At 49.5% G+C, this 12,784-nt stretch overlaps 1 protein-coding gene across 1 annotated transcript; it reads left to right on the top strand.

Annotated features, from left to right (window-relative positions):
- Positions 1 to 3,883: 3,883 nt before the first annotated feature.
- On the top strand, positions 3,884 to 11,125 carry LOC105474078 (ring finger protein 222). Its single transcript, XM_011728405.2, has 3 exons — positions 3,884 to 4,015; positions 7,536 to 7,687; positions 8,378 to 11,125. Exon 3 carries the CDS (start codon positions 8,403 to 8,405, stop codon positions 9,063 to 9,065), a length of 663 nt encoding a protein of 220 aa, XP_011726707.2. The 5' UTR covers positions 3,884 to 4,015; positions 7,536 to 7,687; positions 8,378 to 8,402; the 3' UTR covers positions 9,066 to 11,125.
- The last annotated feature ends 1,659 nt before the right edge of the window (positions 11,126 to 12,784 follow it).

Genomic DNA, 12,784 nt, shown 5'->3' with positions numbered 1-12,784 from the left:
GATCTATGGAGAGATTGGAGACAGAGATTGGATGAATGGATGGAAGGATGGATGGATGGATGGATGGATGGATGGATGAACTGATAGACTGATAGAGAGATAGATCAATGGAGAGATAGATAAATACATAGATACACAGAGATGGATCAGTGGAGAGATTAGGTAGATAGATAGATCAATGAAGAGATAGATCAATTGAAAGATAGACAGATGATTGATTGATGGAGAGATTACATAGATGGATGGATCAATGGAGAGATAGATAGACATTAGATAGATGGATAGATGAACATATAGATGGATGGCTGGATCAATGGATGGGTTGATTAATGGATGGATGGAGAGGATAGAAATAGATTAGATAGATCAATAGATACATAGATCAATTGAGATAGATGGATCAATGGAGAGACCAGATAGACAGATGAATTGATCGATTGATAGATAGATAGACAGACATATAATTAGATAAACACTGATAGAGCCCCTCCTGCATAGCAGGTGTTGTTGCAGACACATTACTTGCATTCATTCATTTTATTGTCACAAGAACCCTATAGAGTAGGTACTATTATCCCCATTTTCTACAAATGAAGCAACTCAGGCACGGAAGGACTAAGTAACCTACCCAAAGGTACATGGCAATTTCTCTTTAGTCACCAACACACATAAACACACATAGAGCACTCATGAATACTCATGGGCTGGTCTTTAGTTTCCCAGAGCTCCCTACCATCAAGTCCTATAGTGTAGTTCCTCCTGGCTACTATACCTGTGCTCTTAACCTTTCCTGATAACTAATTCCTTCTTCCTGCCAAAATCCAACAGTCTACTTTCCCAGAAACTTGCTAGATGGCTAGAGCCAATCTGAAAAATAAATTCAAGTTAAAGTGTCTCTGGCTGATGCATTTACCTCCTCAGGTAAATGTGTGTGTCCATGCCAACATATATAAGTATATGCAATTTTTTAAGTCGAATTCTTTTTTTTTTTTTTTTTTGAGACAGAGTTTCACTCTGTCACCCAGGCTGGAGTGTAGTGGTGACATCTCAGCTCACTGCAACCTCTGCCTCCCGAGTTCAAGCGATTCTCCTGTCTCAGCCTCCTGAGTAGCTGGGATTACAGGCACCCGCCACTACGCCGGGCTAATTTTTTGTATTTTTAGTAGAGACGGGGTTTCACCGTGTTAGCCAGGATGGTCTTGATCTCCTGACCTCATTATCGGCCCTCCTCAGCCTCCCAAAGTGCTGGGATTAAAGACATGAGCCACTGCGCCAGGCCGGAATTCTCTTTTTAGAACACAAAACCAAAACAGACAGTGATACTAAATATTTACATATTAAAGCTAATCTTCATAGTCAAGCTTCATGACAGGGCCAGTGGAAAAGATATTGGCACCTTACGAACTTTATATCACCCCATAAATCACATCCCAAAAATCTAAGGATGGCTGAGACTGGCTCCGTCTCCTCTCTGGGGAACACACAAGGGGGTGATACTGAGGTATTTGGGGTGCCTTTTCAGGAATCCCCAGAAAGCCCTAGGCAGAGTCATGAGCCACATTGTTGAAGGGACTTAGAACTTTGCAATGTGCCTCTTGGAGGTGCCAGTGGAAGGAGAGAAATTTGGAGAGTCCTCTGGGATTAGACTTGCTGGATGAAAAAACAGAATGCCCACTTAAATTTGAGTCTCAGATAGAAAAGAAATACTCTTTAGTATAAATATGTGCCAGAGGGCCGGGTGTGGTGGCTCACGCCTGTAATCCCAGCACTTTGGGAGCCCAAGGCGGGTAGATCACTTAAGGTCAGGAGTTCAAAACCAAACTTGCCAACATGGCGAAACCCCGTCTCCACTTAAAAATACAAAAAATTAGCGGGGTGTGGTGGTGCACACCTGTAATCCCAGCTACTTGAAAGGCTGAGGTAGGAGAATCACTGGAACCCAGGAGGTGGGGGTTGCAGTGAGCCGAGATTGTGGCCACTGCACTCCAACCTGGGCAACAGATCGAGACTCTGTCTCAAAAAAAAAAAAAAAAAATCCCAGATATTGTACTGTATTGTACTGGACATACTTATACTAAAAAGCATTTGTTGTTTGTCTGAAATTCTAATTTACCTGGGCATACTGCATTTTCATTTGCTAATCTAGGACCATCTAATACTCTCAGGGAACGAACAAAAGAGACCGTGACGACGGCTTGGCACTCACCGATCTCTGTCCACGGTGAAGTGGCCGAGTGCACTGCCCTGACTGTCCTCCCCACCAGCTTCAAGGTGTCCATTGAGCCAGGGCCATGATTGACTGGACAGAAGAGGGGTCATCCTGTGTCATCCTATAGGGTCACACACATGCTGGGCTGTGCCTTGGACCCAGTAACTTACTTTTTTCAGAAGAAAACTGGTTTCTTGGCCGGGCGCGGTGGCTCAAGCCTGTAATCCCAGCACTTTGGGAGGCCGAGACGGGCGGATCACAAGGTCAGGAGATCGAGACCAGCCTGGCTAATACGGTGAAACCCCGTCTCTACTAAAAAATACAAAAAACTATCCGGGTGAGGTGGCGGGCGCCTGTAGTCCCAGCTACTGGGGAGGCTGAGGCAGGAGAATGGCGTAAACCCGGGAGGCGGAGTTTGCAGTGAGCTGAGATGCGGCCACTGCACTCCAGCCTGGGCGACAGAGCGAGACTCCGTCTCAAAAAAAAAAAAAAAAAAGAAAACTGGTTTCTTGGTAACCTCCTGAGAGGACTGGGAGGGAATCCTCCAAAATGATTTCCAGTTCCCCAAACTTCATTCCCCATTATTCTTGATGACTTTTTTCTTTTTTTTGAGACACAGTCTGACTCTGTCGCCCAGGCTGGAGTGTAGTGGTGCAATCTTGGCTCACTGCAACCTCCACCACCTGGATTCAAGTAATTCTTGTGCCTCAGCCTCCCAAGTAGCTGAGACTACAGGCTTGCACCACCATGCCCAGCTAATTTTTGTACTTTTATTAGCGACAGGGTTTCACCATGTTGGCAAGGCTTGAACTCCTGGCCTCAAGCAATCTGCCCACTTCAGCCTCCCAAACTGCTGGGATTACAGGCATGAGCCACCGCACCCAGTGGATTTTTTTTTTTTTTTTTTTCTAATCACGAAAGAAACAAACTTTCAGGGCGAAAACGCAAACATCACAGAAATATAAAACTTAGAAAGTCTCTCCAGAGATAACTGCTATGAACAGTTTCATGTGTCTTCTTCCAGATTTTCCTCTATGAGTATGATCATGTATTATCATCTTCATAAATAGAATTGTATTACACAGGCTGTTCTGAAACTCCCTTCCGTTTATCGTGATGTCGGGGACTTCCTTCCATATCTGTGTGCATTCCTGCTTCACTGGTCTTACTCCGCCTCATTCTTTATGTCAGTGGCTCTGGGTCTTTGGAGCTCTAAGCCCCTTTGGGTGTTCTATGAGTGACAAATGCACATAGGCAGATCCCACAGACATGTGACTCTGAGTGTCATAGACTTCCCGAGGCTGATCCACTACTGACCCCTTCACCCTGTGCATGGTATGGGGCTGGGGGTGTGGAGGGAAGATGGGGATCACTGAAATGGGTCCAGGAGGGTGGGAAGGACGGTGTATGTGACTTTCCTATTGATAGGGAGACCCATGCCTGGCGAGCCTCAGTCAAAGGGGTCCTGGGTCACTACCTCCCCGGTGAGACCCTCTGACTCTCCTGAGCGCCCACCCCTGGGCTCCTCCTCAGGCTAGGGGTTCCTCTCCTGGCATCCTCAGCAAGATCACCTGACTCCAGCAGCTGCCAACCCCCTGGGCAACGCCAAAGCCTCCTGGCCTCAAACGGGTTGGGCGACATTCACTTCCTCGCGCTGTCCTCCCGACCTGCTCTGTCATTAGGAATCCCTCGGCGGCGGCGGTCACACTAACAGCAACAGGAGGAGATCGTGCTGCTGCCCAGCACCTCGGGGCGGCTCAGATCTGCTGGAGGCCCCAGGAGGGAAGGTGGTTGCTGCTCTCTCTGGTCCCAGCCAAAGTGAGTCTAGGGGCCTGGCTGGGGGTGGGGAAGGAGCTTGGCAATGTTGGAAGGTTGCCAACATTGGAAGGATGCAGGAGAATGAGGGAGAGAAAAATTGAAAGAGAGAGAAGAGATAGATAGCTGTGGGTGAGGAAGTAGTCACAGCTAAAGCTGTAGGACCTTGCACTGGGGCTCCAGGAGGGAATCCCAGGTGCCTGGAAGTGTCATTCTGTCCCACAGGCTCTGTGCTGAGGTGGGGATGGGGGGTGTTTTCTCTGGGGTGGGGACACCTGCCCCTGTCACCCTGTCCTGGAAATGGGCTACTGCTATGGGGGAGACTCAGTGAGGGCAGCTCCCTTGGGCCAGCCATTGCCTTCCCCCTGCCTCCCAGGTGGCCTGAGGGGCATCCTTGTTTAGGGTCACTCTGAGGAAGGAAGGTTGGGTAGTCACTTCTCTGTCAGTGCTATTTCTTCTATTCCTTTGACCAAAGTCTGAAGACAAAGTCTTAAGCTCTGAGCTTCAGTTCCCTTATCTATGAAATGGAGACACTCCCTACCTCCCAGCGTTGTTGTCAGGATCAGATGAGGAAGGGATGCAAAATGCCAAGTGCATAATTAGGATTCAATAAATGGTCGCTGTTGTAATTATTTATTATTAGCTCAATACTGGTCCTACTTCACCTAAGAAGACCTTCCAGCCCTCCTCTCCCCTCATTTTCCTAAGGCACCAATAGGGATGCTTTTGGCACTTACTGCATCATTCTCGAACTTGTTTGTGCTCAAACTAGAGTATGTTCCTTGCATTTCTTCTGTTGCTCTCTCCCTCACCCCAGCACCCAGACAGAATCAGGCCTTAAGAGGAACTCAAGGATGGAGAATGGAATGGGATTCAGAAAGGGAGAGAGGCAAAGAGGGAGGGGTCAGGGAAAGACTGAGAAAGGGAAGCAAGAAGGTGGGGAAGGAGATAGCATTGTCCAGGTGTGAATGGCATGGCTCTCTGGAAGCACGGGAAGGGGGAAGGATTGCCCAGAGAGGCCATCGTTGAAAGGGGGAAGGATTGCCCAGAGAGGCCATGTTTGGAAGATGGAAGGATTGCCCAGAGAGGCCATCATTGGAAGAGGGAAGGATTGCCCAGAGAGGCCATCATTGGAATGGGGAAGGATTGCCCAGAGAGGCCATGTTTGGAAGAGGGAAGGATTGCCCAGAGACGCCATCGTTGGAAGGGGGAAGGCTTGCCCAGAGACGCCATCGTTGAAAGGGAGAAGGATTGCCCAGAGAGGCCATGTTTGGAAGGGAGAAGGCTTGCCCAGAGAGGCCATTGTTGGAAGGGGGAAGGCTTGCCCAGAGACGCCATCGTTGAAAGGGAGAAGGATTGCCCAGAGAGGCCATCAATGGGGCTGGAATGTCTTCTGCACTCCCTGGGTCCTTTTCACTTTTCCGCTAACTCGGATGAAAAGTACAGGCTCTCCGCCTCCTTCCCTGCTCGTCTCAAGGCGGATGGTGCTTCCTAACTTGGCTAATACCTACTCACCCAATCTATCAGCTGATTCTCACAATGTTCTACCATCTACGGAATCTGTCTCTGTTAACTCCCCTCCATCACCTTCACCGGTGACCTTAGGCAAGTCATTTCCCTCTCTCTAGACATGGATCTGCTCATCTCTGAAACTAGGAACTTCAACTAAGTGATCTCTAAAGTCCTTTTTTCCCTCTAGGATTCCTTATTTGCTCGTCTTCTCTTGTCAGCCTTGATCTCTACTTCTCAGTTATCCAAACAACTTAAACCATCGATCATCAATCCTCCTTTCAAAAAAATATCTTTTTTGAGAAAATTTATAAATGTCCACTGAGCTCTAAAGTTTTATAAGAACTTCCTTGACCACTACTTACCCCTAATATGTAAGCTCAGTACCTAGCATATAGCAGGTGGTCAATAAATATGTGTTGAATAATTAGACGGATGGATGGATGGATAGAAGGATGGAACTCTTGCCGTCATACACTTTGGGGAGTTATGAAATGTAATGAAACATATTAATAGTTGATTGACTTAAGAAAATCATGGCCATCCTGATTATAATGGCTGTTTGGTATAAACATTTGCAAATGTGTTATTAAAAAACTGCTAAGAAACATTGGAATAACCATTTAAACTCTTATTGATCGCCCATCGCTTATCTTATCCATTGTCATCTTGTTCAGTTATTCTAATTTGAGATGAGTTGCCCTCTGTCAAGGGGGTGCGATTTTTTTAATCATCCACATACCAAGGAACATTTGGGGATGACAAGGAAGGAAAGGAAGGCAAATGCTGTGGCTGCCTCAAGAGCTGTAACAGGGGTCTCCAAGTCTCCTTTGGGAGAAGAGGTGACAGGACGTGGCCTGTCTTAATAATGACAACTGCCATTTACTGAAGACTTACTCTGAGCCAAACTCTTGACTCACATTAGCTCACTTAATTCCCCCAACAACTCTCCGAGGAAGATGGTACCATTATTATCAAGTTCATCTTATGGACAGGAAACTGAGACTCAGAGAGGTTAAACAATTTGGTTAAGCTTATACAGACAGTAATGGGTAGATCAAAGATTTGAACCCCTAGCCCCATCCTGCGGGCCACACTGACCACCTCAAAGACCACACCTGGAAACTCCCAAAAAGGTTTGGGGGCTGCCTCCAGGATGCCAGATTCCTTATCCCACCTCCAAATATTTTTGCTGTTTCTTAGACTATGGGACATTTTCAACTCGGCAAAATGGATTTGGAGCCAAGCCAAGAGAGGGAGGGATTCTGAAAGATTTGTGATCTTAACAGTTGTCCTTCATATACATTGATTTTATTCTGATTATGTCATCTCTCAGGTCTGGGGGATGCCATGCAGCTCTATTTTATCAGTGTGCCCAGGGGTCTTTTGTCTCTGTTATGGATGGAAGAAAGTAGCAATAACATGGAATCATGGTTCCTTTTAAAGAAGCCGTTCTAGATAAGTTTAGGCGACACAGTTGTGACTCTGTGAACTTTTCAATGAGGACACTTGGACCTCACCACACACCCCAGTGGATGTTTCCCTTCAAAGCCATCGACTTGGGAAGCCATGTACTTAATCAAACAAATCTGCTCTCGGATTCTGTTTAAAACCCATCTTGTGGCCGGGTGCGGTGGCTCACATCTGTAATCCCAGCACTTTGGGAGGCTGAGGCAGGCGGATCACTGGAGGTCAGGAGTTCAAGACCAGCCTGGCCAACACGGTGAAATCCTGTCTCTACTAAAAATACAAAAATTAGCCAGGGGTGGTGGCACATGCCTGTAATGCCAGTTATTCGGGAAGCTGAGACAGGAGAATCTCTTGAACCCAGGAAGTGGAGGTTGTAGTCAGCTGAGGTCACACCACTACACTCCAGCCTGGATGACAGAGCAAAACTCTCTTTCAAAAAAGAAAGAAATCATCTTGTTACTTTATAGTGACTCTGTAGCTTTGATTTCAAACAATATCATGTCACTTGATCATTCATTTACTTTCCTATCAGACTTGGCTCCCAGTGACTTCTGGCCACTTCCAAAATATCAGACATATTCTCAAAGGATAAAATTCTGTCTCCATCAAGGTTGATCAGATGCTTCTCTCACTGCCTCAGGCAGCCCCATAAGAAGAATCTGGAGAATGACTGAGCTGTGGCAGGTGAGGGAATGAACCCAAAACTTCCGGACGTGACTGTGTGGAAGGCCAGCAGGCATTTGAATGTGTAAGTTCTGAGCTTTGTTTTTTTAAACAGTCATTGCTTTATAGCCACACTTAGCACAGAGGAATGCAATCCAATGGCTGGAGGAAATCCAGTGGACCCGCCAACCCCAGGTGAGGGCAGAGGTTGAGACTAGCACAGGTTTTTCTGGAAAATGGCCACTCTGGGTGCAGGCCCAAATTGGAGACTGGACTGGGGTTGTGCATGCATCTCCTTAGCCACCTGCTTCCCCTGGTAACAGGGACTTCCTTCCTTCACTTCCGTCACTGAAGCAGGAAGAGGTGAGGCAGTGACCTCACCATGTGTGTACATGGTGATTGAGGTGAGACATCAGGAACTCCACACACCTCCTCCTGGGGTCCAGTGTGACTGGGTTCTCTGGTTCTCTGTCTCCCGATTCTCGCTTCCAGAAGCTTCTAATCCTCTCCTCCTAAGGGTCTTGGGCTCTAGGTTTGAGTCAGGTGGGCCATAGAGGAGGAGCAGCAGAAGAGCCAAGAGTAGGAGGAAGAGAGAGGCGGAAGACAGGGAGAGGGGATAAGAGGCAGTGGAGGCAGAGGTGTAGGTGGGAGCTAGGACGGAAGAGGGAAAGAGGGAAATGCCTCAATATTCACTACCCTTCCCACCCACAGCTGAGTGTGCCATCTCCCAGTGGCCATGTCAGAAGGGGAGAGCAAGGACAGCTCGGGCAGCGAGTGCCCTGTGTGCTACGAGAAGTTCCGGGACCTGGAGGGCGCCAGCCGGACGCTGAGCTGTGGCCATGTGTTCTGCCATGACTGCCTGGTCAAGTACCTGCTGTCCACCCGCGTGGACGGGCAGGTCCAGAGGATCCTGGTCTGCCCCATCTGCCGCTACGTCACGTTCCTCAGCAAGAAGAGCTCCCGCTGGCCCTCCATGCTGGACAAGAGCTCCCAGACCCTGACTGTGCCTGTGGCCCTGCCCTCCGTGCCCCCACTGGACAGCCTGGGTCACACAAACCCCCTGGCCGCCTCCTCGTCCGCCTGGAGGCCACCCCCGGGCCAGGCCAGGTCGCCGGGCAGCCCGGGCCAGAGCGCCCAACTCCCCCTGGACCTGCTGCCCAGCCTGCCGCGGGAGTCGCAGGTCTTCGTCATCAGCCGCCACGGGATGCCCCTGGGGGAGCAGGACAGCGTGCTGCCCCGCCGCAGCCTGGCCGAGCTCTCCGAGGCCTCCCCCGCGCCCCGCTCCGCCCGCGCCTTCTGCTGCCGATCGCGGGCCCTACTGCTCATCACGCTCATCGCCGTGGTGGCCGTGGTGGCCGCCATCCTGCCCTGGGTGCTGCTGGTGAGGAAGCAGGCATGAGGCGCACAGCAGGGAGACCGCCGGGCTGGCTGTGGCCTGGGGTGGGACGGGAGGCCCCACGGCAGCCCTGGTGCCACGAAGCTCCGAAGCGCAGGCGGGCAGGCAGAGGGGAGGTCCTCGGCACAGAGAGGGCCTTGGGCTTCCCCGACCCCCGCAGGGAGGCTGGAGCTGACTCCATGGGCGCAGTGCGTTTCCCCACGTGAATCCTCAGCAGACGCGTTCCCCTTCCATCTAGGCTGGGAAGATGGGTGGTTACTGCCCTCCTGCAGGCTCACCAGCCCTGAGCGGCAGACCTTATCTGCCAGGTGTCCTGCCCAAAGCCAGGTGGGCCCCTCCAGGGGCAAGGAAGCCCTGCGGGCAGATGTCCTGCTGGGCTGGTCAATGGCAGGATCCTCCAGGCCAGAATTCCCACCCAGGATTTGTGGCTTGCCCTCCGGAACAGACAGAATGGGCACCCAGAATCTCAGCACTCACCCCTGACCTCCACCACAGTACCCCATCCCTAAGCCCTCCCTGTCCCCAACCTGCCAGCTTAGAAGGGCTTCCCTGAAGGAGAAGCTGATCTCAGAGGCTGCCTCAGCATTTCTGGGAGAATGAACAGAAACTGTTCTTCCTGGAGAGCTGAGGCCAGATCCAGAGACAGGGGTTTGTTGATAGACACCCCAGCAGAGTGCTCCACGGACGGAGCCCTCCAGGCCCAAGGAGGGATCCAAACTTTGAGTCCTAGGGTTCTCAAGGGTGGCAGGGAGTGGAGGGGAAGCCTGACAGGCGAGCCTTGAGTCAGCTGAGAACTATGTGGGCAAACGAACCCCTGGGGGCTCCCACCTCCCTCCCAGCTGGTCCTCCTCCTCATGACCCAGCCACTCATTTAGAGGCCACACCAGCTGGGCCAGTTTCCTAGGTGGATTGCCAGGCTGGGCTGGGTGAGGAAGGGTGGGGAGGAAAACAGCTATGCTTGCCAGGGACGCCGCCATCTCAACTGAGGAATGCTGAGGCCCAGGTGCCATCAGCTGCTCCCCGAGGTCTCTTTGCCTGGGGCGCCCGCGTGGGACTGTGAAGAGCCTCAGGTTGGGTCTAGCCTGAGTCATTTGGGGATAGCTATTGGCTGTTTATTGTGGTCCGTAAGTCAACCAACACCTTTCAACGGAAAACAACAAAAACCTCCAGCAATTATCTCAAATAAGTGGCGGCCTGCACCCAACTGTGCCCACGGTTGAGCCCCCAACCTCCCCCAACCTCCCCTAACCTATATCCCTCTCAGCAATTTGCTGTCTGTGGGGGAAGAAATAGCAGTCTACATTTTATCTAGTTCCTAAATGCCTGCAGTAGTGGTCATCTGGGGGCCGCTGGGGAATTGGGCCCCACTACGGGGGATATTTGGGACATAGCGAAGGCTGCTTTGAAAGCATTTGTGGGCTTCTCTGTGCTCGTTTCAAGATTACAGAAGTGGCCGGGTGCGGTGGCTCACGCCTGTAATCCCAGCACTTTGGGAGGCCGAGGCGGGTGGATCACAAGGTCAGGGGTTCGAGATCAGCCTGGCCAATGTGGTGAAACCCCGTCTCTACTAAAAATACAAAAATTAGCCAGGCGTGGTGGCGCACGCCTGTAGTCCCAGCTACTTGGGAGAGGCAGAATATCCGCTTGAACCCGGGAGGCAGAGGTTGCAGTGAGCCAAGATCGCGCCACTGCACTCCAGCCTGGGTGACAGAGTGAGACTCCGTCTTAAAAAAAAAAAAATACAGATGAGCACAGGTGCTGTTGGGGGGAAGAGATACAGATGGATTCCATGGGGAAAATATTTATTATAGGAATAAAAATAATGTTAAATTTGCAAAGACTCCAATGAGTCTCTTTTAACCTCAGCCAGGCTGTTTTAAACAGTGTCATGAATTTTTGGGAACCTGGTTCTAGTCTTTTCAGATTCTGTCGTATTTGCCAAAAGTGTCTTTCCAAATATCCTCAGTGTTTTCACATTGTTCAGTGGTGACCTGTAGCTGCAACTTCTTTTCAGAGAATGCCAAAAGCTATTTTTAAAATAAAGGTATATATTTTCTCAAAGATTCCAGAGACTTTGCAATGTATGTGGAAAGCTCCGAGCCTGGACTTGAGGGACAATTCACTTTAGATGAAAAAGTTTGACGCTGTGTCTCATTCCTGTAATCCCAGCACTTTGGGAGGCCAAGGCAGGTGGATCACGAGGTCAGGAGTTCCAGACCAGCCTGGCCAGCATGGTGAAACCCCCATCTCTACTAAAAATACAAAAAATTAGCCAGTCATGGTGGCGCGTGCCTGTAGTCCCAGCTACTCGGGAGGCTGAGGCAGGAGAATCACTTGAATCTGGGAGGTGGATGTTGCAGTGAGCCGAGGTCACGCCACTGCACTCCAGCTGGGCAACAGAGCGACACTCCGTCTCAAAAAAAAAAAAAAAAAAGAAAAGAAAAGAAAAAAAAGAAAAAGTTTGAAATACAAACACAAATGGCTCCTACACATCTGTTCAACTACACTTGCAAAAGAAAATTAAAATTCTGCTGGCATGCCATTAAATTAAAATTCTGCTGGCATGCCATTTTTCACCTATAAGCTTATCAAAACCTGGAAGTCTCATAACCCACTCTGCTACTGAAGCTGAGGGAGGCAGGGGAATGGTTAGTGGAAATGCATATTATTAAAATCCCTGTCAAGAGCAATGTGACATTATCTACCAAAATTTCTGCCTTGCTCCAGTAATTCCTGTTCTAGAAACACCCTACAGATATACTTGCATGTATGGACAGCAGCATACATATGATGCTATATAATTGCAGTGCTGTTTATAAAAACAAAGGATTGGAAAAACCCTGAATGCTAATCAGTAGGGTACTGGTTATTTATCTTAAGATCCAGGGAATATCATGCAGCTGTATAAAAGAAAAAAGAAAAGAACAAGAAAGGACTCAATGAACTTATACGGAATGTCTCCAGGGTACAATGGAAAATGAGGAAACGCAAGGTGTGGAACACTGGATACTGGATACTACAATTTGTATAGAAAGAGCGGGAAATAGGCCAGGCACAGTGTCTCACGCCTGTAATCCCAGCACTTTGGGAGGCCAAAGCGGGTGGATCACCTGAGGTTAGGAGTTCGAGACCAGCCTGGCCAACACGGTAAAACCCGGTCTCTACTAAAAATACAAAAATTAGCCGGGCATGGTGGTGCATGCCTGTAATCCCAGCTACTAGGGAGGCTGAGGCAGGAGAATTGCTTGAACCCAGGAGGCGGAGGTTGTAGTGAGCTGAGATGGCACCATTGCACTCCAGCCTGGGAGACAGAGCGAGACTCTGTCTCAAAAAAAAAAAGAAAAAGAAAAAGAAAGAAAGGGGGTAATAAGAATTTACATTCCTATTTGCTTACTTATGCATCAAAAAAGAGGGAATGCAGGGCACGGTGGTTCACGCCTATAATCCTAGCACTTTGGGAGGCCAAGGTGGGAGGATCGCTTGAGGCCAGTTCAAAACCAGCCTGGGCAACATAGCGAGACCCTATCTCTATAAAAAAAAAATTAATTACCTTGGTGTGGTGGCACACCTCTGTAGCCCCAGCTACTCAGGCAGTTGAGGTGGGAGGGTCCCTTGAGCCCAGGAGGCTGCAGTGAGCTACAATTGCACCAATGTACTCCAGCCTGAGCAACAGAGTAAGACCCTGATGAGAGAAAGAAAAGAGAAAGACAAGAAGGGTGGGT

The sequence above is a fragment of the Macaca nemestrina genome, chromosome 17 (assembly GCF_043159975.1).
Source record: "Macaca nemestrina isolate mMacNem1 chromosome 17, mMacNem.hap1, whole genome shotgun sequence".
In the NCBI taxonomy this organism is placed as follows: Eukaryota; Metazoa; Chordata; class Mammalia; order Primates; family Cercopithecidae; genus Macaca; species Macaca nemestrina.
Note: the sequence above shows the minus strand (reverse complement) of the source record. Positions and strands in the feature narration are given on the sequence as shown.

Bases quoted from the DNA above. Each gene is read 5' to 3' on its own strand.
- LOC105474078 (XM_011728405.2), top strand. From the start codon at position 8,403: ATGTCAGAAGGGGAGAGCAAGGACAGCTCGGGCAGCGAGTGCCCTGTG.